At 44.1% G+C, this 23,234-nt stretch overlaps 1 protein-coding gene and 1 long non-coding RNA gene across 2 annotated transcripts; one reads left to right on the forward strand and one right to left on the reverse strand.

Annotated features, from left to right (window-relative positions):
* Nucleotides 1-4,010: 4,010 nt before the first annotated feature.
* Nucleotides 4,011-6,382, reverse strand: LOC141924358 (uncharacterized). The gene is made up of 2 exons (XR_012623538.1): nucleotides 5,687-6,382; nucleotides 4,011-4,163 (listed from the first exon to the last, which is right to left on the reverse strand). It is a non-coding gene; the product is annotated as an uncharacterized LOC141924358 (long non-coding RNA).
* A 178-nt stretch (nucleotides 6,383-6,560) lies between these two features.
* Nucleotides 6,561-18,867, forward strand: RBX1 (ring-box 1). Its single transcript, XM_074826746.1, has 5 exons — nucleotides 6,561-6,763; nucleotides 9,094-9,172; nucleotides 15,881-15,951; nucleotides 17,247-17,332; nucleotides 18,690-18,867. Exons 1-5 carry the CDS (start codon nucleotides 6,686-6,688, stop codon nucleotides 18,700-18,702), a joined length of 327 nt encoding a protein of 108 aa, XP_074682847.1. The 5' UTR covers nucleotides 6,561-6,685; the 3' UTR covers nucleotides 18,703-18,867.
* The last annotated feature ends 4,367 nt before the right edge of the window (nucleotides 18,868-23,234 follow it).

The raw sequence follows: 23,234 nt of genomic DNA on the forward strand, positions 1-23,234 counted from the left end.
GGTTCACTGACCTAGATGCTGTAATGAACTTTCCGGTGGAGTCCAAAGTAAGGCTAAACTCACTATATTGTCTTTATCTAGGCATTCACGACCGAGAGCAGTTAAATGCCAGAAATACTGGAAATCCTGCCTTCTGAGAACTATCTGAGTTAGGTACCACAATTTTTTGTTCCTGCTTATGCTGGTATGGGAGGCAGGGGACTGCTGGATCCCTCACTCTTGGCTTCTTTTGTAATATCCATATAGTTTTTGCACCTGTAATTGCCATGTCTGTGAGCCACCTAGTTTATTTTTCCTGTTCCTTTATGTCTTTCCAAGAAGTAGTGGTATAAAATTAGTTATTTTTTTTTCCCTGAAATCATATCTGAACTCAACCTTCAAATTCCAACTCCCCTCACAAAAAAAAAAAAAAAAAAAAAAAAAAAAGCTTGGATTTGGATTTTATAGTTTTCAATTGCAAAATAGTGTCTTTGCTATGACTACCAGGGGCTTCAACAAAATGCTTTTACTGATAGCAGCATCTCTACTATTGTGACAAAGAAGAATGGCAAAGGCTAATGAATTGTGTCTTGTTGAGCAGGGCCTGCAGTTAGGAAATTGATTCAGTTAGAAGAGATCTTTGGAGGAATTTTGGGATACTATATTTTTTGTAAAAAGGACAAAGAATTAATGGGGGAAGACAAACGCAAAGCTGTAGCTTGACGGTTCTCCCTTTCAAAGAGCATCAAAACCTTTGACTCAGTGGAGGTGGATTCCAGACCTCCCTTTGCTGACAGTGGTTTTTTCTGATTTTAGTGCTTATTGTCTCTCTGTGACTCTCTCCCCACATTCAAGACTGTTAAGGACAAGTTGTAGATAAGAATATCTGTAAACAGTGTTTTAGTGTCTCCCACACAGCAGTCTGGAACTGCCTCTCCTCGTGTTACTGAAGGTTCATGGATTTCCCAAATCAGTAGGAGTTTTATATGCAGGCAAGCTTGTGTTACTACTTTGATTACTCTCATGGTTTTTCCTGGCTACTGTTAATTAGCCTGGCAGATCTTCCAGTGTTGCTTACATGCAGTAGTAGATGAGTATAACTACTTGTATTGAGCTATCATAACATTCTCCTTTTTTTGCATCCTCCTTGAAAGGATAAAAGGCACTTTGAAAACTCTTGTCTAAGCAATGCAGGAGATCCAGACTGTGACCTAGCACTCAAATGATGTCTCTAGTGTGGTTACTGGTGCTGTCTCCTGCACTTGGATGATCTCATAGCCTCTTGTCACCTCATGCAGTTCTTCTGGGATGTTCAGGTTAAAAACAATCACTCCCCTGCTACTACTTTCCTGTTATCCTCTGAAAGACTTGCCCTCTCTCTGAATTACAGTCTCAGCCCCTGTCTCTGACATCTCTTCAGGATCCCAGCTCAGGTTAAAGCAGGACTTTCTCAAGCCCTCTCTCTTTTCTGTGTGTGCATTTTTGGCTCGGTTGCTGTAGGCAGTCTCACTCTCCCACCTCTTCTTCAGCCTTGTGAATAAGAGGCGAGGCTGCAGCTGACCTAGAGGTGTGGTGACTCTTGGGCCCACGTCTTGTCTCCCCAGGCTATGGGAGGCATGGAGAGCCCTGGCTCCTCTGGGGACCTCCGCGCAGGCTGCCAGCCTGGCTGCAGAACATGTCCTCTCCTCTGAGCAGAAGCTGAGATGCTGGTTACTCTCGGGAGGTGGCAGCAGAGCCAGATGCGATGAGCATCTGCAGCTTGGCGCCCAGAACTGCAAAGGGGTGGCAGGGAGGTGGGGCTGGTGTGGGATTCCATCTGAGGTGGAGCTCCCTAGTTGGGGGTGAGGATCAGGATGGGGAGCATGGGGGTGTTGATGCATAGGAGGGATAGCTTCAAACCCTTTCTTGAAGCGGAGTGGCATCAGCCCAACATCCTCACTGCAATGCACTGGGGTCTGTCTGTCCTGATGACATTTCTCTGTTTCAACTGCAGCTGACCCTCAGCCGCAGTGTGGGGCTGAGATGCCCACTGTGGGGACAGTGTCATTTGTTGAGCCTAGAGCCACACCCGCGGCCGCTTTTTTTCATGTGTGGGGAAAGCCTGTCTGCAGGAGATTGGGCGCAGTCATTAAGTATCATGGTTTTTGCAAGCACCTACTTACCTGCAGGCTGCCACAATGGCTGTGTGTTATTTTACCTGCAAGTTATCAAGCAGCTTTAGGTAAAATGCCGAAAGAAAAGAAAAGAAACAATTACTCACCGTCTCATTAAATGCTACAACCTGCTCCCCTCTCAGAATATCATCTATTCTCTTTAGCTAGATTATTGCGGGCTGGAGGCTCCATTTTTCTCCTGAGGTTTTAGTAATGGATTGCAAAGCCAGGGGTACTATATGGGGTATAATGTGACCATCATCTGGAAAACACGCACAGAGGCAGGGGGTTTGGGTTTCCGCAGAAACCAAGCACAGTCTGGTCCAAAAATCTATGGGATATATTGCTTAATCTACCCCTCTGGCTCTGTTCTTTGAATTCAACTTTCCTATGCCAAGCACACTGAATCAGCTGGGGATGCTACAGAGCCTTGGTGGGAGGTTGTTTGCTTACTTCATCAACTTCGAGAAGTTTTGTGGCAACACGGGAAGACAGTGGATTCAGTTTTGCCCCAATAGTAATTTGTGAATGCTGTCTGTGGGTTTGGGCATCCAAAAGCAAAGGGTGCTAGAAATCCCAATTTAGTCAATTCAAATGGTTTTAGTAGCATCAGCAACTGGAGGGCAGCCAGCCAGTCCTACAGTTCTTTACAAAGTAATAAAATGCACTTGATTTTCACTCCTTGGTTTGCAACCATTGAACGGGAAGTAGTCTCATATACCAGGTAATTCCTGCTTGACGCTGCTTAGGGCACCACTGAAACCACACCTTAAGCAGGCAGCACTGAGAGGGTGAAGCACAGAAAGGCAACAGAAAAACCTGAGTTTGTAAGGACCTAGAAAGGGGCCACCTCCCTTTTTTCCCCCCACTCTTTGCTCCTGGCAGTCTTGGAAGGCCCATCCCTACTCTCATGACTGTACAGTAAAGGAAAGTTGTTGTTCTGAAGCGTGTTTGAAAGTGTTGCAATTCTCTCCTCTTTCAGAGCAGTTTCATTCCTGAGAGTGACCTGATTGCCCCAGAGAGGTCCTGTGGCATTGCTGAGGATGAGTCGTGATAACAGAGGACGCACCGCTCGTCTTGTCTGCGGGGCTGCGAAGCAGAATGCCAAAGGCTGTGGTAGCAAGGATTGCAAAGCAAAGCAACCTTTCCTGTGTGCCTCTTCCTTCTGACTTGGTTAGTTCTGGGGATCCCTCCGTTCTGGTGCCTTGCAGGGGCAAGTTTTGTCAGTACCACCACTGCCAGGCCTTCTGCCCAGTCCCCACGTGGGTGCAGGTGAGGAGAGCCAGGGCTGCAAGCAGCTGCCCCTCCACTAGCAGTTCAGCCAGGGACACACATTCAAAGGGTGCATGTATGGGGGGCAGAAATAATTTGGAGGATAAATCCCACATAGGAAAATGTTGATGGCTGCAGAGGAAAAAAAGAAACACCAACAGAATGTATGTAAAGAAGGGAAACGACCAAAATAAAAGACACTGGTTTTGGAAGGTAATTTCACTGGAGTCACCAGGTTGTTGGTACCTTGCCTTTTGGAACAGTTTTTGACAACTGGGAGAGGAATTTTGTCTCATTTTAATTGTGACTAACCATATTCAGAACACTTGTCATGTGTCACTTTGTCTGTCTGTCAGCTTGGCAGTCTCCTCTTTTTCCCCTGCATGTCCCAGTGATTTGAAAAGTGATCCATTCTTCAAAGCATCCCTGGTAATTTGGACCAGAGTGTTGTATTTCTTTTGAGGCTGATTCTTTTCAAAGCTGCAGCCTTTCTTTCTGCAGCAGCTACTGACACCTCTCTATAACATATAGCCCTAGGAGGGGGAAAACAGGTCTGCAGGGGCTGCATTTCTCCTAGAAGGAAAGAAATTAGAAACGGCACTAAAATCAACAGAAAACAGTTTATTTAATGTACAGTAAAGAGGGTAGCTCAGACCTTTTTATGAAGTGCAGGACTATTAGGGAATACCATCACTAATTTCACTTTGCGAAGCACACTGGAGATCTCTTAATGCACTTCCCATTGTTGGTATTATAGATCTGCAAACACAAATCAGTAAATATTAACTAAATAAGCATGCAGATATATGTTCTATTTTGCACCATGCTTGTTATCTTTTTTCTGAAAACACCACCACCTTTTTAGCAAGACTCAAGATCTGCATTGCTATATTCTTTTTGCTGCCAGATACAGAAAGATAAATCCAGACCATATGATTGCTGGCTGCCTGGCTCTTACCCATTGGCAACCATCTCCCTGTGGTGACATCAGCTGAGGTGGGAAGACTGTAATTTTATATTGCAGTAGTCATGTAAACTGAAAATGAATGTTAACATTTCTCTGGTTTGTTCAATGTCCTGGATTCCTACTGGGAACATCACCATACAGATTTAGGGTTAAAATTAATCTTTCTATTAAAAAGAGTATCTTGCAAATTCTGCTTTGAGACGAGCTATTTTCTTGAAGGTGAAAAATCAATTTTCCCAAGCACCCACCTCCCATTTTTAAAATACTCCTTTGCAATGGCTTTCCCACTACAGTCCTGAATAAGGAGCAACAGAACAAAAATCTGCATCTGTGCAGCTTCATTTTATTGTTAGCTATAAGAGATGCACCATAGCTGAGCAGCATGTGGGAAAAGGGGCAGGTAAGTGAAATGGAAGCTTTCCATGTAGATAACTAGAGGTGTTAAAGGGTGTATAAATGAGAGAGGGCATTTTTCTTCTTCAAACTTACTTTTACTGTGCAACTTTCAAGCTCAACCTGACCCTGCAAACATTAGGTATGTGCTTAACTCAAGGCAAGAAGTGTTACATGTCTTTCAAATATGAATCCCATTGAAAATTATTCCAACATATTCAATGGTGGCATCATCTTGTCCTTACCACAAACCCCTACTTTAGTTTAACATTTATTTGGAGACTGCCAGACATCCCGTCCCAGCAGGCACTGGATCACAAGTAAAAGCTGTATCATCCAGCAAGATGGATATGATGGAGCCAGACTGGAACTGTGCTATTTGGCCCAAATGCTTACAATAGATATAATATAGATAATGCTTTCCTGTACATACACAAGGGAACACCCTTTCTGTGCTTCTACTATCTCCTCCTTCCTGCATCCATGCAGCAACAGTGTACAAATTGATTTTAAAGGGTTGACTCTGCAGAGAGATAGCATGTCTACAAGCACCTGCAAAGCTGGGTGACATTTCAAGACCTGCTGGGGAGTATCTTCCCCTCACTTTTCATATCTTGGGGAATACTACTACTGACTGTCTCAGAAAAGTACTTTGACCTGTACTGACAAGAAGAGGAATTTCCCAGTACTAGCTCCCATGCCTGTTGTCTCTATCTTTGCAACAGAATAGGCAGGGCTTGGGCAACTCCAGCAGCACAAGTAAATCTCATGTTAATTATAACTATTGTTAGCCTATTTTACGTGCTAAAAGAGTAGTCCAGACAATGCGAATTCTGTCTCCAGCAATTCCATGTTCCGTTTAAAATAAAAACCGCACTGCTAGTGAGCAAAACGGCTACAGTAGTAACACCAACGACCCTACCTCATTCTGCACTTGCTGGAGATCAGTTACAATGGAAGAAAACAAGCCAAAAGTTTAAGGGCTGAAGCCCTTCCTGTGAGGGCAGAGACAAATCCCAAGAGATTTTAGCGAAATGCTATACGGGAATCAGAGCCCGAGTACGCAAAGCAGCGGGGGCTGGGGTCGTACTTAAAAGCGATCCTCCAGCAGGAGCCACCCCCCCCGTTAGCCACGCCACCTCCTCCGGCTGCCTGCCATGTAAGCGGCAACCGGCCCTGCGACTCGGCGGATGGAGGCAGGGGAGCCCCCTCCGCAGCAGCAACAGCGAAGCAGGGCCGTTCCCCACACAAGCGCCCGTCACCTGCCCCATGTCCCCTCCTGCTCTGCCGCCCGAGCCGCGCCCCGCTCCTCCGCCGGCTCCCAGGCACCGCTCGCCCCTCTCCCCACCTCTCCCCATCTTTCTCCCGCCTCGCTGGGCCCTTGCGCAGGCCCGGGACGGGACGGCCCGGCCCGCGGCACCTGCTCCCCGGCCGCGGGGAGGCGAGAGCGGCGCTCGCGGGCTGCTGAGAGAGGGAAGCCCGGCACCGGGGCCGATCTCGGTGCGCCCTCCGCCGCTTCGCCTGACGGGCGAGAGGGCCGCGCCGCGCCGAGCCGAACACAGCGGGACCGGGACCACGCCCGCCCCAGCGCCCCGGGCGCGGACCTCTCGGAAGGCACCTCCCCCACCGGCTCCGCACGCGCGTGCGCGTCCCCTCCCTCCGCGTTGCGCAACTCCGCGGGGGCGGGGGATGAGGTAACGGCGCGCAGCCCCACCCTGACCGGCGCCTTTAAGAGCCCGCGGCACGTCACCACCCCGCCGGCCCCCCGGCGCGGCCCCTGCCCTCCCCGCCCCTGGGGGGGGCGGGGCGGGGCGGGGCGCGGGGGTAGCCCCGCCCGCCATCCCCCGCCATCCCCCGCCCCTCCTCGCCCCTCCTCGCCGCGCATGCGCGCGGAGCAGGACGGGCGATTCACGCACCCAAAATGGCGGCCGCGATGGATGTGGACACCCCTAGCGGCACCAACAGCGGCGCCGGCAAGAAGCGCTTCGAAGTGAAGAAAGTGAGGCTCGCCGGCGTGCTCCTTCAGCTGTCCCAGAGGGCGCCGCCCCTGGCGGCAGCGAACGAAACGGGGGAGAGGGCGACTTCCCGCTCCTCTCACAGAGCCGGGCGCCCGGTTCCGCACCGGCGCGCGGGAGGGGCGGGTGGTGCCTGCGGGAGTCTTGGCATGCGCGCGGGCCAATGGCTGAGGTCGGCCGCCGCACGTGGAGCAAAGGCTGGCCAATCAGCGGGCGCGGCCGGCGTGGGCCTCGCGGGCGGGAGGGGGGGGTCTGACGGGGCCGCCCCTGTCAGGGGTCCGCAGCTCGCTCCCCCGGGCGCTCCCCTCCCTGCCGGCCCTCGGCGGCTCCCTGCCCTCCTGGGCCGGGCCGAGCTGCGCGGAGCCTCGGGGCAGCTCGGGCCGGGAAACAGGGGTGGAGTGCTGCCTCCTCGTCGGCCCTGGCCACTCTGGCCCAGCCGCCCCAGCTGCCTCGTGTACTGCATGAGACGCTTTGTACAAATCTGTGTGGTGGCTTTTTTTTAACAAAATTTTTTCTTCTTCTTTAAATCAAGCCGTAACAACGTGTGTGTAGTCAGCAAATGCTCTCCTGTCACCCTGGCTTTGTCTGCTTCCCCAAAACAGCCATAATATCGCTCTTCTGTCCAATGCCACCCGTTTGCCTGTCAGCTGCATCTTGGTAGCAGTACAAACCTGTTACAGGAGTGTGCAGAGGAGATAGGGAGGCTGTGTGGGCTTGTACTAAGGTAGAATTGGAGGAAAAATGACCCCTGGACTGGATATCGACAAACATTTCCAGTGACTCCTGCTCATAGATGCAGTTTGTTTGAAAGGCAACTGTCATCTGTGCTGATGGAAACCCTTAGCCCTGTACAGGTCTATGCAGAAGGAAGTGTTTGGATGACCGGACTGCTTGTTCTTTGGAAATAGGGACAGATATAATAGCACATGAGAGGAGCAGGAAGTGGCGCCTTTTATGTGTCAGTGGCATTCCTCCTCCCCAGCAAGGTACCAAGGCGCCCCTGTTGCATATGTGGCTCAGTACAGGTTTGTGGGTCATAAGAGTAGATTATGATGAGACAAGAGATTAAGTACCTGAGAGTGTGGGAGAGATGAGGGTGCTGGGAACTTTTATCCTGGCTCCCTTGAAGTGTGGATGAGGTCCCTGAGAGATGAATACCTCAGCCAGAAGGCTGGCTAGGCTGGAAGTTGGAAGATGGGGAGAAGAAATGGAATCACTGCTGCCACATTTCCTAAGAGATCTAGTAGTAGTGTGATGACCTTTTATATCAGCACTAATCAAAAATGGAAGTGCTTATAAAAATTGATATTGCTTATCAGTACTTGGCAGTCTGCATTCCTTCTTCAGAATCCTGAACTGAGGGGAAGCAATGAAAACATTGAGACGTAAATGGAATAAAGTAGAGAAGATTTACTGTGGTACAGTCAAAACAATCATATACTGAAAATATGGAAAAAACCTGGACTACTTAAGTAGTAAATGAAGATTACCCTGGCTACCAATATGCTGTTGTATTGCTTTGAATATTAAAGGCAAGCCCATTTATTTAATGAATTTACAAAAGACCTAATTATGTTTTTTATGGGGAGGAATAAAAAGGTGCTATGCTTTTCTGTATAGCTTGTCTTAAAGTCCTCATTCTGAATCAGTTTTCTAAAATTGCCATGGAAACTTGTAGCCAACCCTTCCCCTGAAGAAGCATGGTAGAGAGATATTCCTTTTTTTGTTTTTCTTTTATAAACAAAGTCTTTGAAAGGTTAATTTAGTAGCACTTTCAGGTTTTTATATTCGGCCTTGCTGGTAGGTCATTGCCTAGTAACCTTTTTGCAGAGGAGATTGTTCAAGAGTCAGAAGGGTAGCATTAGAGATGGTTTTAGTTATTGTCCCCAATTGCTCAGGGGGGTGATTACAAGAAGAACTACTGCGAATAATGGAAATTCCTCTTAACTAAATGGCATCTGGATTGGCCTTTCTGCAAGGCAACAGAATTGAGGATGTGTCATGAGCTGGAATAGAAATGCAGATGGTTGCATTTGTTTCACAAAAAAAGGGGGCTATGGGAATTATCTTCTTTCTGAAGTTGGAAGGAGACATTGTGTCGGGGAGGTATGTGAGAGGATGTAACCACTGCTTTCTAGTAAGCTTCTGAACTCATAAAGAATTACTCTGGACTTCTAAGATTATTTTTTTTTTTAAATATCCCAGCTTTTCCATTTAAAAAATGCATGGGATCTTGAGGAATAACAAAGATTTCTGTGTGCTGTAAACTGAGTCAAAATGATGTTTTTCTTTTTCTTTTTTTCCCCCTCTCTAGTGGAATGCAGTAGCTCTGTGGGCATGGGACATTGTGGTTGATAACTGTGCCATTTGCAGAAACCATATTATGGATCTATGTAAGTAAATGGTGGGGAATACAGTTGACAGTTTTGACTTGTACAGGATGCACAGCTGAAATTTCCCCTGTTGAGGGTATAATTCCACAAATGGAGCTCTCACTTAGGATCTAAGTCTTCACAGTGCAAATACTAAGCTCTATTTTATGTAATGCTGTGAAGTCCTATAATCTGGTTTTGTGACCTCTGCCACCATACTGCTTTTCTGTCACCCTTTTCCTTTAAAGAGTAGGATCACTTGGTACCACATCTACAGACAAGATGATGTTGCTGAGTGTATTTTGGACACAACAAAGAGGAAGAGAAGTAATGATAAAGAGCAAGGAGGAACTGACATTCAGGGTTGACAGGTATTGCTTACAAAGAGATGCATTAGATTTTAGAGTTGGGGGTGTTGCTATGGGTATCAGCTTTCTGGTGACACTCATTAGGATGAAATCTTGTCAGGCTTCCAGTGTCTGGCCAGGAAGGGCTTGGACCAGTGACTTCATTTGAGTCATCATTCTACAAAAACTACTTTGCATAAGTTAGTTGATGTTAGTATGGGGAATTTTGTACCCATCGAGAGAATTAATTGTTCATTTACAAAGGAGAATAATCAAATGCTAAATCAAAGCCAGTGTATTGCTAGTAGTGGTTTAAATTTCTGCTGTATAGTCTTGATGATTCAATTAACAAATATGCTTTCTATGTAGGAAAATAAGGTGATAATGGAATTAAGTGTACAAATTTCTGTTGTGAAATAGGTGTGCACACATGAAATCTCACTGGTTTCAGTCCCTTAAAGGATTGGTAATGAGTACGAAACTTTTTTTTTTCCCCTCCAAACTGGCAAGATACTGTTGGCACTCTAACTGTCCAGCTTGCTTCAGTCATGAGGGACAGAAGACTTTAATATACCCCAGATAGACAGTTCACCTTATATGCTGTATTACTAAAATATGAGGATTGTGAAACTCCCCAAAACAAGAACAGGTACAGCTGCAGTGCCTGGAAATAGCCTATCATGATCCCATTGTGATAGTTTTGTTGCACTTTGTTTTTATGCAGTGGCCCTTGGAACTACTGGTAATGGTAACTTACTGTCAGTAAGCCTATATGAAAAGAAAACATTTCAGAAAAATGAGACTCAGGTTTATAGTAACAACTAGTGAGAGATGCACTTGATTTTACATCATATTTAAATAATAGTTACAAAACAACTTTCAGAAGCTCTTTTTAATAAAGAGAAGACGCACTGTAACACACAGGACTGAAAATGGTTTAAGCAAGTTCACTTCTGTGCTTTGGGACAGATACATTTGTATTTTGAGCCAGCAACTGCCCATCCATGCCTCAGTTTATTCTTGGTTATTAGAAAGGGAATGATAATGCTAAAGAGAAGCAAGTGAGAATAGAGATTATGAAATATGCTGAGGTCCTTTGATGTAAAGATTTCCTTTTTCAGTACCTCTAACCTGTGCCATTTTGAAAGGTAGTTGAGGTGGACACTAGACTACTACTTAGTCTCTCAGATTTATGATATATTAGAGAGGAAAGCATGTCACTGACAGGCAAATGGAATTTTAAAGATTTGTTAGAACATGTTACATTTATAGACTTTACAAATGTATAAATATATAAAATCGTGTAATTCAAGATAATTATTCATGGTAAGTGAGATATGTTGTAAGATGGTGGATGCTGGCATGTTTCATGCTATGAATCTGCTTCAGAATTAATAGTGCCTCTCATGAGAGTCCAAATTCGGTCTCATATATTTGCTATTTTTTATAAATATTTTTTTTTTTATAACTCCATCATCACATGTGCTATTTTTTATAAATAGCAAATAGCACATGTGATGATGGAGTGATGTGGAGGAGCTGGAAGGAGAGTGGACAGATGTTATTTTCCAGTGGTGAATTTTGTGTGTCAGTTCTTATAAAAAAGAAAAAATCCTACTGAAATGGAGGTGGGGTTGAGAGTGTATAGATAGATTAGGAAAAACAGTGAAGGAAAAGGGCATAGGCAACTCTTTTCTTTTTTGAGTTGCTCAAGCAGAACACGGTATTAATTTGGTTATGACCAAGCCTGGTTATGAAAAGCCTGGACTGTAAATGACAGAACAAAGTTGACAGTATACAGAATAGAAGGGGTATCTAAATTGGTGTTCTGAGATCAGCGTTGGCTCTTTACTTCCTTGATACAGATCATTAATGTTGTTAAACAACACTTTAATTAGATTTTCAAACATAAGATGTGAAGTGATGGGGAATTGAGGAAAAATGAATAGAATGTGTAGGGAAGAACAACACAAGATTCAATTTGATAAAATGCAGGATACAAATGTCTCCCTCTCCTAGTGATGAAGAGAAACCTTGAAAGGGAAAACATTAATAGAGTGATAAGTAGCACGAGCCATGCTAATGTAAGATTGTTAACATTATGAGGTTAGGCATCAGTGTTAAGGTGTCATGCAGTTCTCCTCATGTATGTACATTGTGACTCTGTAATAATACAGTCAAAGGATTTCCCCTGTCCTCAATCTGATTTGTATTCAGTGTACAGAAGGATTGAGTAGATTTTCAGTGTTTTGGTTTCATTTTTCTCTGGAAAGACCCGGGTCCTGTTTAGATTTTACTTGAGCAGTGTTCCTGAGTTCAAAGGCTTGCTCCCTGGTGCTGTCATTACATGGGGAGTGTTAACTAAACACTGTGTTTAGTACAGCGGTTTCTGATCTAAAACATGGAATGTAGTATTGTAGTAAGGTAACCAGTATAGTTTTGAACTGTGTAAAATGTGCCATCAAAATACTGTCCCCTTTCTTTGATAGTGAGAAACAAAGTACCACGTTATATTCCAGCTTCACAAAGATAGCTTTATTGCATAGAATCCAAAGAAGAATCTCAGGATGCTTAACAGGTTGAACGATTTTGGATTTATGAGAAGAATAAAAGAACAGAACTAAGTATATATAGTTTGCTAAGTCATAAGTAGGAGTGGAAGATGATAGCTGTGTACATATATTTTGAGAGTGTGATACTAACAGGAAATACTGAGTGTCATACAGTGGGGTTATAAGTAGGAGGAATCATATGATGATATGGTGGGGGGGAAACATAGGGTAAGTATGTAGTAAAATCTGCAGATGATTCCTAAGAAACTGGGGAGAATTGCAAGGGAAAAAATCTGGAGTTCCTCTGAAGTTTGAAAAACTAAATTGAAGAGCTTATTCTGTATTTTGGGGGAATAGACTAGACTGGAATATTTCAGTTCGAAGGAACTAGTGTAGTCCAACTGCCTGACCAACTCAGGGCTGACCAAAAGTTAAAGCATGTTATTAAGGGCATTGTCCAAATGCCTCTTAAACAGAGACAGGCTTGGGACATCGACCACCTCTCTAGGACGCCTGTTCCAGTGTTTGACCACGCACTCAGTACAGAAATGCTTCCTAATGCCAAGTCTAAACCTCCCCTGGTGCAGTTTTGCACCATTCCCATGCGTCCTATCACTGGGTACCAGGGAGAAGAGATCAGCACCTTTCTCTCCATTTCCCCTCTTCAGGAAGCTGTAGAGAGCAATGAGGTCGCCCCTCAGCCTCCTTTTCTCCAAACTAGACAAGCCCAAAGTCAGTAGCTGTTCCTCATAGGACGGCTGCTCCTCATAGGACAAGTAACAAGTGTCCTTTGAGTTTATTAGTCTGGTTATTTATTGTTTCTGTCTTCTGAGTGAGTACATGATGTGTTGTGTTTGCCAAGCTATGTGTATATATTTCTCTTCTTCCCAGTAAGTTGATTCCTTCATGACATGATTTTAGAAGGCCACACGTAAAGAGAAAGGGGAACCCATACAGTGGTTACCCTTGCTCAAGTGGAAGCTGCTTTGAAGAGTCTTATCAATTTACCAGTGCAGTGGGCTGTTACTGTAGCTGCGAACAAAAGACGTACTTTACTTCTGTTACCTGCCATTATGGCTACTTAAATCTTAGGTTGCTTTTCTTGTTAGGTAAATATACAGGAGATTTCTGCAATACAAAATGTATAGGAGGAGAGATGGTTCTTAATAGATGCCAAGATTCTGATGTTGCCATTAGATAATGTGCAGTTCTCTAACTCCCAGAGTTGAAATGCTTCCATTGCATCTTTCATAATTATTTACAGGTATTTCAGGTTTTAGCTGTATCTTTTTGCCCTGACCTCCAGATAATCTGTCAAAAGCAAGGCAACAGAAGAGTCGTTCAGTATTCCTCCAGTACCTGTTACTGTCTGTTTCTTTTGAGTCAGCAGACGGTAAATAGCTTCTCTTTCTTTCAAGAGCCAGAATCATCAGCTTTCATTCTCTGACAAAGATTGTTCGTTTGTTTTATTTCTTTGCTGATATATTGTCCTTTTCTGAAATGAGGCAAGTAGGAGACCAAAAAGTGCTTCAGCTTTTGGGAGGCCCTTTTTTGGCAGTAGTGCCAGCAGTAGTCTCCAGCCTGCTTGATGAGGGAGTTAAATCTGGGTGTCTTGTTGGAAGAGCCTTATATCACCACCAGAGAACTCCCCATCTATTTCTCCAAAAGTTCATCTGTCCTCTTAAGCTTTTGGGACTGTCATGTTTTAGACTGTATTTGGTTGTCAGCAAATGTTTGAATAACACTAAAATGAATTCCAGTGCTGCTTTTCCTCCTTACCTAAACCACCTTTTTTCCCCTCTCGCTCCCAGTCAAAATATACAGTCCTTTGAAGCGTGAAAAAATAAATTAAAATTGTATTGTGTTCCAGACCATACAGCTCACAGGTTAGGGTCACTTTGGGGGGGGGGGGCGGGGGGGAGACAAAATTACATAAAAATGGGCTAGATGGACTTCAGATCTAATATGTACAATATCCTGTTTCCAGCAGGGAAGGAGGAAAAGAAACAAGTATATTGTGTGCTGGAATACTGGAATATTTTCCTTGCTTTCAGCAGAGACTTCCTGAGTTAAAGTTTGCTTACCAGTTGACTTTTCTTCCTTCAAATGAATTTCCTCTCCTTTTCCTACTATCTTCTCACCATTTTCTGTTAGTGTACAGACTCATGCCAGATATTTAAAACTTCATATAATATGCCCCATGATACTGAGCAAGACTGTGAGTCTATACTGCAGTAGCAGTAAAATTGTTGCAGCAATCTTGGGTGTCAAATTTTAAACAAATGTCCAAAGTAACTGAACCTCTTCATGGTTCTTGAGCATCTTCCATTTTCTTAATCATACTTAGTTTTATTGCTGTATGTAGTGAGGGTTTATGGAATTAAGACATCAGACGTTTCAGGTGCACTGGATTTTGTTCTTTTCTATAGGCAGGCCAGGGATTGAGCTCTGGACTTCCTGCTGTGGTATATCGTATCTTGATGTAAACCATATAATAAATACAGGTTCATTCAAACCTTGCAGAACAGTTGTTGCTACTGAGTTTCTTTAGACCTTAGTCTTGTTTTGAGTAGTTTTTCATGACCAAGGTTAACTGATCTCTCTCACATCTCAGGAAAAATGGGCCTTTCTCTTATTTTGTTCACCTCTACACCTGAAAGAGAGTGAAAAATGGAGAAAGAGGTGAATAGGACAGAGCAAATAAAGATCACATTTTTCAGCCAAGCCTGTGGGGTTTGAAAGTTTTTGAATCTTTAGTTGATGAATCAAATACTTTTTCCTTTGGGCACACAAACAGTGAACAGAGAATTGGAGCTCATTCAGACATTTTCTTTGGCAGGAAAAAAAGATCTGCAAAACAAGGAAGCAACAAGCCCGTGTATTGAGTTCTAAGATGATCATCTATCAGCATGTCTTTTCAGATCATTTGGGCTTGACTTTTAAAGAAAGCATCCTTTAGCAGATGTAAAATGTTGGTCTCATAGGTTTGTGCTGCTGACTGTGGAGGAGTTGGAAATATCTTTTTTTCTCCTGAAGTTTCTTCTTGAGCTGGAGCAGAAGTGAATTGTTTAGGCTTTAGAGTGGAGAACCAGTTTGCTGGATTTATTTTCTCAGTGCTGTTCTTTCTTCTTTCCTCACTCTCTCATCTCCTTCATCTATGCCACCTGACACAAAAACCCAAAACACAACCCAAACCCATAAATAGTCTTTATCTTTTTTGGGATTGTCCTGGGTACTCAGCTCCAAGGTATAAAAGTTCACAACATACATTTTTAAACTGTATTTCCTATTGTGTATTTTTGGGGTGTACTTACCTGTTACAAGATTATAGAAAAAAAACAGGCAAACTGCAGCATTACATGGGCAAATTAATTTGTAAATATAACTGATGGTACATAATGTCTGACAAGACAGTGAATTTATATTTAGAGAAACCTGTATAAGAAATTTAAGTAAATGTACCTTCAACTGATCATCAAAAGACATCTCTTAAAACACAAGAGAAAAAATTTAAAATATTTATCCTTAAAATTTGAAAAGCAGATATACGTTACCAATAGATGAGCTGTGTACTCTTGCCCTGTGGAACTTTGGAATGCTAAAAAAGTAGAGGAAGGAGAAAAGCAGGATGAAGTATATTTTGATCTGATACTTTGGGGAAAACAGTACACATTAAACCATAGCTTTTGACACTTGCAGATGTAATAAACGCACAAAACAAAGACTTTTTTTTTTTCTTCCCCACTTGCTAATTTGAAGAAATCTACGAGTTGGTGTTGCGTGTACATCTTCTACTCCTGCATATCTGTGTTTAATCTTTCTTTTCACAGGCATAGAATGTCAAGCAAACCAAGCATCAGCTACCTCTGAAGAGTGTACAGTTGCATGGGGCGTCTGCAATGTAAGAAAAACTGTTTTATTGTGGAGCTCATGGGTGGTGATGTTATCCCCTTTTTTCATGACTCGGCAAAACGAGTGCTATAAAATGTTTTAGATAATCCATGAGAAAAAAGAACTTTAAACACCATATGTTCACTAGAGTGTAGAAAGGAGAGAAGAGAAAAAAACTGAAAGTTGGAGAGGTGTAAGACAGAAGACACAGAAGAGAAGATAGGCCTTTACCCCCTTTTTTTTTTCTTTTTTAAAAAAAATAATAGATCTTTCATTCTGAGCATGATTTCCTGATCAAGGGTCTGCCTAGGAACTAGGCTTTTTTTTTTTTTTCCCCCTGGTAATAGGATTACTTGGATGTCAGCATGCTTGATTTGTCTTTGTGCAGGCTGATTCAAGGAGTCAATGTGGGGTAACTAGGTGATTTGCTTCCCTTTTCGGAGGAAGATCAGATTTCTAGTGTATAATCTCCAGCTCTTCAGTTTGTTGCTGTATGCGCTCCTTTGTACATGGTGCCACTAGCATGTGAACTCAAACTTGCATACCTCTTGGCTAGCCTGGGTCTGAGTTGGAAGATAAAATTTTCCGTAATGGAATAACTACCTGTTCCTCAGTCCCATCCTCGCTATGCTGTGGGATCAAGTTACAGCGTGATAATGCTGGAAGGGGATTACAAATGTTGCAATTCTGTTTGCAGAGGACAAGAACAACTTTTTTAACCAGGTCAGAATATTCTAGTGTCAAAATTATGTTACTGTGTGCAAGAGTTACCACAAGTGGAAGCTTGTTTTTAAGTAGCTGTATGGAGTATGGAAAAGGGTGTCCTTATTAAACATGTAATAGAGATTTTTCTTCTTTGTAATTTTGCAAGTTCCTTTTTATTCAGGCTTTGGTTTGTCCAGAAGACTGGCAGAAAGCTTCAGCATACATATATATCATCCCTGCTACTCACTGTGAAATCCTCTTGCTTGTCTTTCTGATTATGCTTCTTATCAGCATCTGCTCTGCCGATTTTAGCAGCTGCTAAACTCTGTGTTCTCTCCTTCATCAGAAATCAGTCAGTTGCCACTGTATGTATGCACTGTGGAACAGGCTCCCTGCTGCCATTTCACTAGTGTTCCCTTCCTCTCTGAAAATGTGGATCAATTCCTTGGTGTTAACCAGTGAGCTGGGTGATTAGTCCTCTCCACCTTTGTCTGCAAACCCTTACTACTCTCTTCTTACCATGATGCTTTCAGTGGTAGCTTTCACATTGAGATACATTCATGTGTTCTGAAATGATGTGATCTGAACTTTCTCTTCCAGCATGCTTTCCACTTCCACTGCATCTCTCGCTGGCTCAAAACTCGCCAAGTATGTCCGCTGGACAACAGGGAATGGGAGTTCCAAAAGTAGGTATCTTGCACAGATTTCAAGACGAAAAATCCAATTGTCCTTTGTTAATAGAAACGATCAATGTCAGATATGTGGGCAATCTCTCTCATTTGTGGGTCTGAGGGCATAGTTGCTGTTGGGAAAGGTTTTTTCTCCACCTTGCTGTATAGGGACGTTTCCTTCGTCACCCAATGCTAAATGAGCTCTGAAGGAAGCCCAGACAGCTGTGGGGTGAGTGGGAGTTGTTAAAAAATAGTGATTTCTGTTGGCATTCTCACTAAAGAATGGAGAGCAGAAGAGAAATGAAATTCACTGGAAGTGGAGCCTCATGTGAATACTACACTGCCGCATGAGCAATTTGGGTTTTGAAAATGACCTGAATTTAGCTGCTTGTGTTCCAAAGCATTTCTGCTGAGGTGCCAGATGTTTTATTGGGCCCCTCTGTATCTTGGTGATTTGTTTTATAACTCTAATAGGCTCAGAGATTAATACACCTGATTCCTAAAATCTGGAAATCAAATGTCCATGTAACCATTGATGCAGCCTTGGCCCATTTATTCATAATTTCTGTATTCTTTGTTTTGGTTTGTGTTTTTCAAAGGTCTGTTGTTAGAATAATAATAGCAGATCCATGGATGGGTTTTTGAGGGGTAATTGTATTTTTGAGAGATAATTGTACATTGAGAGTACTTAGGAAGTTGGTCTGTCACTTGCTTCATTCTGCACCATTTATCCATTAATCTTTTCTTAACTGTGGATTTTCCCTCTCCCTGCCCCCTTTTTAAAAATTAAAAAAAAAATAATTCTAACCGGAGTCCAGATTAAAACAAAGTAAAACAGATACTATAACTGTTCAGGATTGTCTTTGGGATCTGGTTCACAACCAGTTGTGCAAATCATCATTGACATGACAACTTGAGTACCATAGTTCTGGTATTAGAATGTTTTAATGAACACTTAATGAAAATTGAGCCCATGTTGGTTTGCTAGTGACTTAATATTGCACAGGCAGCATGATGAGAAACGGAGACATGAATGAATATCTTCTTATATGTGTGGGGCTATGACATGCTTTGGCCTTGTTTTCATGCAGGATATATTTGAAGTGGGATTTGGGGCAAAAGATGATGATACTGAGGGTCTCTTGCATATAATATTGTGGATTGCTCAGGCTCTCTTCTAACTGGTATCTGGATAGACTTCTGGGGGAAGTGAAATGTGGAGAACTTCCTAAGGTTTCCATAACATAGCATTTCACCTTCACCTGGTTTACATGTTAATTACATCGTGGTAGAATGAGAAGAAATCTGCCCAAATCAGCACTAGTATGAAATGTAATTTTTAAAGAAGCATTAACGTGTCATATATTTGCAGGTATGGACACTAGAGAGATGGTCACCCTGCTTCTTACTACGTCGTCAGCCTCAGTTGTTCTTGTCACTATGGGTTTGTTTTAGCAACTTGAAAAATCATTAATGTATACAATTCTTCTTTAATGTTAATTTCTCATTATATACCATTGAATAAAATCTTGCTGGAGCTTCCCGTCAAAGTTTTGTGTCTTGTGTTCAGGAGTGGGCAGTCAGTGAATGAGGGAGGAGAATTATCTGCAGACCGGGGACTTAAGCTAGGCGGTTCTTAAGCTGGGCAGCTCTTTTTGTCGCTCTGCCCAGTTTTTGACTGTGAGTTTGGTCTTACTCCCAAGCAATCAAGAACCACACCTCTGGCTCACTGAGGTCGGCATTAAGTTCCATCGTGTCGTGCAATGGGTGCAGGACTTGGCCTGGCTAAGCGTAATTTACGCAAATAGCGTTTCATTTGGATGTGCTTTCTTGCAGCTGAGTTGAAATGATGATCTATAAAATTAGGGGTTGTGTCATTATTAGAAACTACTCTCTCTTCTGCTCTTGAGTTTGACTAGACCAGCTCCTCTGCAGAGGAAAATTTCACTAACGGTTCCCAATTCCATCTGTTTAGCTTGGGGGACATTAACTGAATGCTAGTTTTCATCAGTGCTCATAAAGCACTTTCATGTGTGAGGTGAAAGTAAACTCAGGAAATTCACGTGCTAGATTGGCTGGAAAGCTAAAAGTAAGCAGTGTACAAACAAACTAATTCTTATTTGACTTTCTACTGGTATTTTCCCAGTTCAAGCCAAGCTGTAGTTCTTACTGGCCAAAAATTGTTACTCTGAAAACTACATAATGTTTTGTTTGGTGTCTCCTGTGCCAAATGGCCTGGTGTCCTCCTCACTGCATCAAGTTTTGGCCCCTATGTTGACAGCCTCAGCAGATGCTGGGAACTCAAACAAGGTCCAAGAAATTCCTCCTGCTACAAGAGGCTGTGTCCCTTCATGTCAGCAGCCGTAGGTACGGTAAATTTCTTTCACTGGCTGTTCATGATGCCACCTTTGGATCAACACTTTTTTGCTGGTTATTGAGGATGGGAAATTTGATAGCTGATGTTAAACATTAGTGTGCTATAGTGATAGGGAATAAAGATGGTCATTGACAGAATCAGAACTTGCAGGTTTTTCAGTAATTGCTGGGGCTCTCTTTAATCTGCAGCAAGCAAATGTCAGGATTATTTTATCAGCTGGTGTCAGTGCTTTGAAATAATACGCTTTGCTGTTTTCCACCCTGAAGAAGAAAAGAGGAACAACTAGAATCAGGTGAGTTTATAGCTAGACAGTTTATTTACCAGGTTTAGTTGGTAGAAAGATCATCCTGAATTGGCAAGGTAGTTCTGGTGATGGAGGAAGGAATGGAACAGAGAGGAGTGGGAAGATGATCTCAACAGTGGTCAAAGCATTCATCCAGGCAGTGGGATACGAAGGTTAAATGCCAGTTCCTGAAATTTGAACTCCCATTTAGTGTCCTGTCCAGCTGAGTAAAATGTCAGTTGTCCCTGTTTACAATTGTCCATTTTGTTTGCAGTGTTTGATTTTTTTTTTTTAATTTCTTTTTTTTTTCAGGACCTGGAACCCAAATTCTCACTGATTGGGGAATTTATGTTCTTGAGAACTTTGTTTCAGGTCCAGCTACATCATTCTAGTTTGTCTCCCTTTAGTCTGTGCATATTGCCCTGAGCATATTTTTTTGGCTGGGGACAGACACATCAGTGCAGGCATTTCCCTCTCCTTCGTGGCTTCGTGTGCATTTGCTTGAGGCTGTGCCTGCAAGAAGACAGGGGGTTTTTGTATTTTTTTTATTGCTTTTTTTTTAATGGATCCCTCCAAATGGCAGGCTACAGGCAGTCTACCCCCACGCCCTTTGAAACTGTTCTGCTGCAGTGCGTCAAGCCCTAACTGTTAAATTTGATTTCAGATTGCTATTGTAGCGTCTGTCCCAAACCTGGTTTTCCCAAATGGAAAAATACGGACTGTAAAGCAGCAATTGCTTTCAGGCCTAGGAAAGAAAATCCTTTTTCAGCTGCTGCCTGCTGGAGTGGCCCTCCTGCCGCCTCCCCTACCGCAAAGGGCCCACGCTCGGTGACGACCCACAGCAGCTCCAGCACAGGGCTGCCAGCAGCCCCGTTTTCCATAGCACATTAAGGATTGTGTCTGAGGGCAGGAGTAAAAGCTTCAGCAGCGACCTAAGAGAGAAGCTCTGTGGCACAGGCCGCATCAAGTGAAGGTGAGAGAAATCTATTTTATCCAAAGGCAACAAGCGCCCAGTTTCCCCAGGGCATGGTTGCTCGCTCAGGCCAACATTGCTCTGTCCTGACTTTTATGGTTTGGCCTCCATCTGCACTGAATGTGGTGGTGGTGGGAGGGGGAAAGCCCTTTCGTTCCCACCGCCTTTTTCTTTTTTTCCCTGAAGCAAATGATTTTTACTACAGCTGCCCTTTCTTGCAAAATAGAGGGTTTTGGGGTGGAAGGAGGAATTGGTCACATTTCCACGCATTCTGGGGGGAAGGTAGGTGTGCAGGGGAGAAATGATGACCATGTCAGTGCTGTTTGCCCATCCTATAAATGGAGGATGCATCTGAACTGTGGACCCAAAAATAAAATCAGGAGAAAATGATGGTTAAAACTGCAGAAAGTAGTGTATCCTGCAGCTGCCCGGCTTAGAGGAAAAACAAACCGCTGGTAGACCTGCTGTGGAGCAGAAGGCAATTTTGACATTTCTAATGCTTTCCACAAGTTTGTCCGCTGAGGCGAGCTGCATCGCTGAGCAGGCTCTGGTGGAGAGCACTCTGGGCACACCAAAATGACCAGACAGTGGCTTCCTTCTCCTCCTTTTGGAAAGGAGGCAATGAGCTCCAGGTGCTGTGCATCATCGGCTGTGCTTCATGCACCAAATCCCTTGCTGCTCTTGCATTAAAATGCCAGAATTGGGATGACATGGTGCCAAGACGGCATGTTGGGCTATGCAGAAGTAGGAGGGGACGGATGGGAATTTCCCCATCAAAATCACACTATGGGCCATATATTAAAAAAATTTCAGGCCATCAGGAGTCTGCTGGCTGAAAGGTGTCTGTTGTCTGAGAGAAATGTCTGAAGCCTCACCCAGTTTGCCAGCTTTGTAGCGACACGCCATGGTTGCTCACTTCAGCCTGGGTGAAAGCAGCCACTGCCCAGAAGCCTCCAGGCCACAGCTGGAGAGAAGTAGGAGGAGGTAACACTGATGAAGGTCTTTTCCTACCACAGATTCTCCAGGAGGCTGGAGGGGAGGGGGAGGATGGGTGTGGAGAAGCATCCCTTGTCTCCCTGCTTTGCTCACCCTGTTCTCCCCACAAAACCTGTGGGAAGAGCAAGCTTTTCTTGCCTGCTTTTGCTTTTCCCCACTAGCTCACTCTGCCAATATTGCTGCCAGTTTTAATCTGCTGTGAGGAAACACGCTGTTCCCTGCACCACACACTCTATACATTGCTTCATTTTCTTCCTCAATGCAGCAGGTTTTGCAGCAAGCCTGTTATTGCTCACTGTGGGGTGTCTCGGGTGCATGGACGGCTTCCACACGCCCCTCACCCCACCACTGCCCTCTCCCAGTCCCCTGTTGCTCACTCTGGTCTGTTCTCCTCTTCCACTTTTCCCCTCTCTGATCTGGTTCCCATGGAGATCCCAAGGCATCAATGGTGCTGTTCCTCCATCCAGAGCCTGAGGGAGGGGGTCAGTGGAATGATTTTGGGCTCACCCGGGCTGAAGTTGCATCCAGTCCCAGAAGTCAAGCTACAAGTTGCTGGAAGATCTGTTTTGGCTCTCTGTCACTTGACTCCTTCACAACAACAGGACATTGGCCTGTTTTCTCACTTTTTTCAGCTGCTTTCCAGCCTCTCCCCATCGGGCATGGAAGGGGATGCTGCCCAAAGCTCAACCCAGTGGCGACGCAGCTTGCTGGGCCTTCACATCATGCCATTGCCAGCAACTGTCCCGGCTGCAAAAGAAAGAAAAAACCCAAACCAAACAAAACATTTGAGGCTGCAATTTAAAAAATCTGTTGAAAATTAGCACCAGCTCATTCTGGAAAGGCCAGATCCGGGTGTGGGGGATGCATGACTGCCTGCCGCCTTGCTGAATTTACCCACTCTACTGCAGCAGCCTGGATTTTGCCTGTTTGCTGCCTTGTCTTTCCATATGACTGTGAACATGGCTCAGCCACCTGATTTCTTGGTCCTTGCATGAAAGGTGAGTCCTGCCGTCACTGCTCTAGCACATAAGCCAGAAGGAGGGCACAGCAGTTGCCTTTGGAAAGGTACAAAAGGTACCAGCGTGGTAGGGATCAAAACTCAAGATGGGACTGCGAAGCAGTATGACCCTGGTGCATCAGGATTTTTTGTCCATGGAGCATCAGATAGGTATTTTCAGTTGATCTGCTGTCACAGGCAGATGATCCTAGATGGCAGCATGCTGGCGGTGCCTTTGAGAACATGTCCTCTTCTGGTTGTGCTGTTCTTCCTTGGTTACCCTCATCTCCT

Source organism: Strix aluco, chromosome 5 (assembly GCF_031877795.1).
Source record: "Strix aluco isolate bStrAlu1 chromosome 5, bStrAlu1.hap1, whole genome shotgun sequence".
In the NCBI taxonomy this organism is placed as follows: Eukaryota; Metazoa; Chordata; class Aves; order Strigiformes; family Strigidae; genus Strix; species Strix aluco.